This window comes from Gracilinanus agilis, chromosome 3 (genome assembly GCF_016433145.1).
Source record: "Gracilinanus agilis isolate LMUSP501 chromosome 3, AgileGrace, whole genome shotgun sequence".
Classification (NCBI taxonomy): Eukaryota; Metazoa; Chordata; class Mammalia; order Didelphimorphia; family Didelphidae; genus Gracilinanus; species Gracilinanus agilis.
In genome coordinates, this window is record NC_058132.1 from 669,908,200 (window position 1) to 669,912,869 (window position 4,670).

A 4,670-nucleotide genomic window follows, 5' to 3' on the forward strand; every position below is an offset into this window, starting at 1 on the left:
GAAAGAAAGAAAGGGCAGAATTAGCCTAATGTTAAAAGAGATACAAAACGTCACCAAAGAAAACACACACACATGAGCTCCTAAAGAGTCCATAGATAGACTTCAGAGGGTCTATAAATTTGGGTGGGTGAAAAGGTCATATCTTTCTTTTCATTTATCTCTAATTGAAATTTATCTTTTCATTCAATTATTTTAAAATATTATTCTCAGAATGGGTCCCTAGGCTTCACCAAACAATCTAAAGGAGATTCATAACACAAAAACCCTTTCTCTATAGCTTGGACATCAAACTATAGCATAAGCCAATTAATAAACATCTTTTTAAAATGCACTTAATTTTTCTTTTGTGGATTCTTACGCTAAACTTTTAAACTGTAGGAAGTGAAGTTTAATAATAATAGTCATTGGATCAAACGAGATAATGTATGGAAAACATTGCAATCTTTAAAATGCTATATGAATTTGAACTTTTATTGTTGTTTTTATAGTTCCTTTAAGGTCTTCCTTTCTCTTTCTTTTCTGTTCCCACTTTTTATACATTTTGGAACCTGGCCAAAACACACACACACACACACACACACACACACACACACACACACACACACACACACACTATTCTGAGGTCACTGGATATTTTATTTCCTTATTGAATAATAGCCCAAAAAAATCACTCAGATGTTTCATTTTTTCAAAATGTAAAAATGAATACTGAAGAAGAGAAAAGAGCCTCTGGGTAATATTAAAGCCAATGAGGAACAGGGTTTAAAGTTTAGCCAAAAAAAAAAAAAAAAAAGATCAGTGCCTTCTTAGGAAGAATTGCAGCTGTTTTGGCAATCTAGAGCAAAAAGATTTCTGTCCAGCACACTGAACTGACTTTTCTAGTTCTAGTTTTGAAAGTTAAGTAGAAAACAATATAAAGGCTTGTTCTTGCTTTAGTCTTTCATTTTTCTGCCCACTGCTCCAAAAACACTTGTGGTTTTAGGACCGATTAAATATTTATAAACTACCCACAATGTCCTGAGTGTCTCTGTGGGTGAACTTGGACAACAGGATCCTTGACCTTGAGACAGGTAATGGAAAAGAGACTGCTGACCCCAGCGCTCTGTAGAACCAGTCACTGCTCCCCTCCTGTAATTTGTTCATTGTTATTTCAGGAACAGGAAGTGGTATGAAATCAGTCACCTATCTTGAGCCCAGGAGGCACATAGTGTCAGGTATTATGGAGAGGTAGACAAACATTTTTATCTTGGACATGGCTTTGCCCTTTAAGGGTGGATTTCATTGGGCAGAAATCATCCTACTTCACACAGCACAAGCAGGGCTTGCTTTCCCTTCCTGGGTTTTAAGCAGCCCGAAATAGACTATGGCTTAAATTCAAGGTCAGTAGAAAAATATTTGAGTCCAGCAGGAAGTTGTTGGGGGTGGCAGGGAAAGGAGACAGCCTTCTGGGGAGGGTAGAATGGAGCCAGCTGCCTTGTGGGGGAGTGGCACGTCTAAGAGAGAGAATGGCCCAGGATCCTGGAAAAATCAGGGAGACAACCAGAGTAGTACAAGAAGGCTGATGACTAAGGAGGCATTATGAAATGGGGCTCCAATTCTTATATCCTAAAGGTCTTTTTCAAAACCAATTTCTTTTCCCTCCTTCAAAATGGCAGGTCAGATTCCAATGGTAATTGATTTGGGGGGGGGGGCGCAGGAGAGGTGAAGATTTATGAGCCAGCTAAAGGGAGTGGGTTGGAGTTTCCAGTTAAGCTTCTGTGCTTTTTGAATGATCTTTCAAAATGTCTTCTTTCCCAGTGCTATTGTTTATGCTAGTCTGACCCAAACGTGTAGATGTCGTGCCCGATTCTGAAAGCAAGTACACGTCCGGTGGTGTTTCAGAATCATAAACTCATATCCTGCTGGTTCAAAGTGTGCCTGAAAAATGTCAAATAATGGTCATCAAGGCTCGGCTTGAAGACCTCTGAGGGGGTAGAACCTGAGCTCCTGCAGCAGCCCACTCCATTTCTGGACAGATCTCACTTTAGAAAGTTAGATTTCTTCTTCCCCCTGACCTCAAGCCTAAATTTGGTTCTTCCAACCCTTCTTCCTGTGTCCCTGGTTCAGCCCCAAGTGGCCAAAAAGGACAAATTCTCCTCTCTAGCCTCGATATCCTCCATCCTTCAATCAATCCTGAAGTTAAGGGCTTTAATCATCCTGGTTGCCCTTCTCTGGAACCTCACCAGATTATCAGAGTCCTTCAAAACTGTTCTGCTCCAAGCCATACGTGACACTTTAAATGTGGGCTGACTAGGGCAGAGGACAGTGGGAATGTCACCTTTGTACTGCATCTAATGCCTGTTTTCATGCAGTGGAAGACTGAATTATTTTGGGGGGGCAGCTGAGTGGCTCATTCGATCAAGGACCAGGCCTAGTGACATATGGTCCTGAATTCAAATCTGACTTCAGATACTGCCTAGCTGAGTGACCCTGGGCAAGTCTCTTAACCTTATTGCCTAACCCTTATTATCATTTTACCTTAGAACCAATATACAGTATTGATCTTCAGATGGAAGGGAAGGATTAAAAAATTTTTTTTTAAAGATTAAATTAATGTTTTTAGCTGATAGATCACTACCAAAATTCCTTTCTTTTTTAAATTTAATTTAATGTTTTTTTCAATTACATATAGAAACAATTTTTGATCATTATTTTCTGAAATTGTGCACTTCAGATTCTCTCCCTCCCTCTTTACCCCTCTCCCTGAGGCGGTAAGTTGTCTGATATAGGTTATATCAGTGCTTTCATGCAATACACATTTCTTTATTTCCCAAGTCGTGACTGAAGATACATATCACATATATAATAATAACCTCATGAGGGAAATAAAGTGAAGGGCGACATGCTTTGATCTACAACCAAATTCTTTCTTTTTTTTCTTTTTTAAACCCTTAACTTCTGTGTATTGGCTCCTAGGTGGAAGAGTGGTAAGGGTGGGCAATGGGGGTCAAGTGACTTGCCCAGGGTCACACAGCTGGCAAGTGTCTGAGGCCAGATTTGAACCCAGGACCTGCCATCTCTAGGCCTGACTCTCAATCCACTGAGTTACCCAGCTGCCCCTTACAATCAAATTCTAAACAGTTTCTCCAGGTGTTTTTCAAACTGTTATCTAGCCAAAGCTCTCCAATCCTGTACTGATAAAATTGATTTTTTTAAACCAAGCATAATAATTTATTCCTATTTGTAAAAAAATTTAATTCAATTTTATTTTAGGTTCTAAATTATTTTTCTCACGTTGTTCCCACCCATTGAGAAAGCAAGAAAAATAATACCCATCACAAAGATGTCTAGTCAAGCAAAATATCGTCTTATTAGCCATGTCATATATATAATATATGTATATGCGTATATACATATATGTCTGCATACCTTTGTCTCTGGTCTCAGACACTTCCTAGCTGTGTGACCCTGGGCAAGTCACTTAACCTCCATTCCTTGTCCCTTCCTGCTCGTCTGCCTTGAAATGGATACCTAGTATTGATTCTAAAGGAGAAGGTAAGGGGGTTAAAAAAAAGGAATGACAGTTTCTCCTTTTTCTCCCTCTTCTCCTCTGTGGAGCATGTCAGGAGTCTTTGAGCCTCTCCCTCAGGTTCCAACGTTGGGGGGAGAAGCTAAAGTGCTATTTGCTGCTGGCAGCAGGAGCCTGGGATGTTTAGGCAAGTCTGGGAGGGGACCCCAAGCCTCGCATCGCCTCTTCTGCTTGTGATTCTTTCTTCAAACGTTAGTCAGTGGCTGGGTTGCTTCTGACCGTGGGGGTTTGGTGGGAGCTGAAGAGATCACGAGCTCCTGGTTCTAGGAGATGAGGCTGCCCAGAAGGAGGCGACCTCTGAAAGCACTTTTCAGACAAGAAAATGCCCCCCCCCCCAGGAGGATGAGCCTAAGCCATACCCAAACCTGCTACAAGTCATGGAGCTTCAGTGACCTGCTTAGACAGTGCAGAACTGAGGTGAAGGGAAAAAGTCTGTTCAGCACCACCACGAAGTGGTTCATGTTTCCCTGTTTTAAGTATCAACCTGGCAGTTACTGTTTCATGTTTTAAGTATTTGTCAATGCATGTAGATGAAGTTGTGTGTGTTAGTGGAAAATCTGACCCATTTTGCACTTTGATTACTTTTCTAAAAGAAATCCTATTTCCTGTTTCTTTTGAAGTTTTAAGAGATTCTCCCCCCGCCAGAGGGGGCAGCGAAAAGGGTGGGAAAAATCATGAATCATGGAACCATGGAAAATATTCTTCATGACAACGACGACGACAATGATGATGATGACGACGACAATGATGATGATGACAATGATGACGATGATGACGATGATGATGATGATGATGACGATGATGATGATGATGACGATGATGATGATGATGATGATGATGATGATGATGATGATGATGATGATAGTAGTAGTAGAAATTCTTCCCCACTCTCCTGGGTGAGGAGGGTCTAAGGAGGCAGAGAGCATGAAAAGAGCCTCTTATCCCCTGGGGGTCAAGCTTCCCTTGGACGTGAACTTCATTCACTTGAACTTAGAGCAGTGGTCTTTTTTTTTTTTTATGTTTTTTTTTAATTAAACCCTTAACTTCTGTGTATTGGCTCATAGGTGGAAGAGTGGTAAGGGTGGGGAGCAGTGGTCTTTTA

General features: G+C 40.9%; 1 protein-coding gene across 1 annotated transcript in view; it reads right to left on the reverse strand.

Annotated features, from left to right (window-relative positions):
- The window catches only part of PHC3 (polyhomeotic homolog 3), a 67,780-nt gene extending 66,637 nt beyond the window's left edge, over window positions 1-1,143 (reverse strand). Inside the window, exon 1 of the mRNA XM_044669548.1 lies at window positions 1,102-1,143. Within this exon, the coding sequence (XP_044525483.1) occupies window positions 1,102-1,143 (42 nt within the window). The remainder of the gene's footprint in view (window positions 1-1,101) is intronic.
- Between the last annotated feature and the right edge of the window lie 3,527 nt (window positions 1,144-4,670).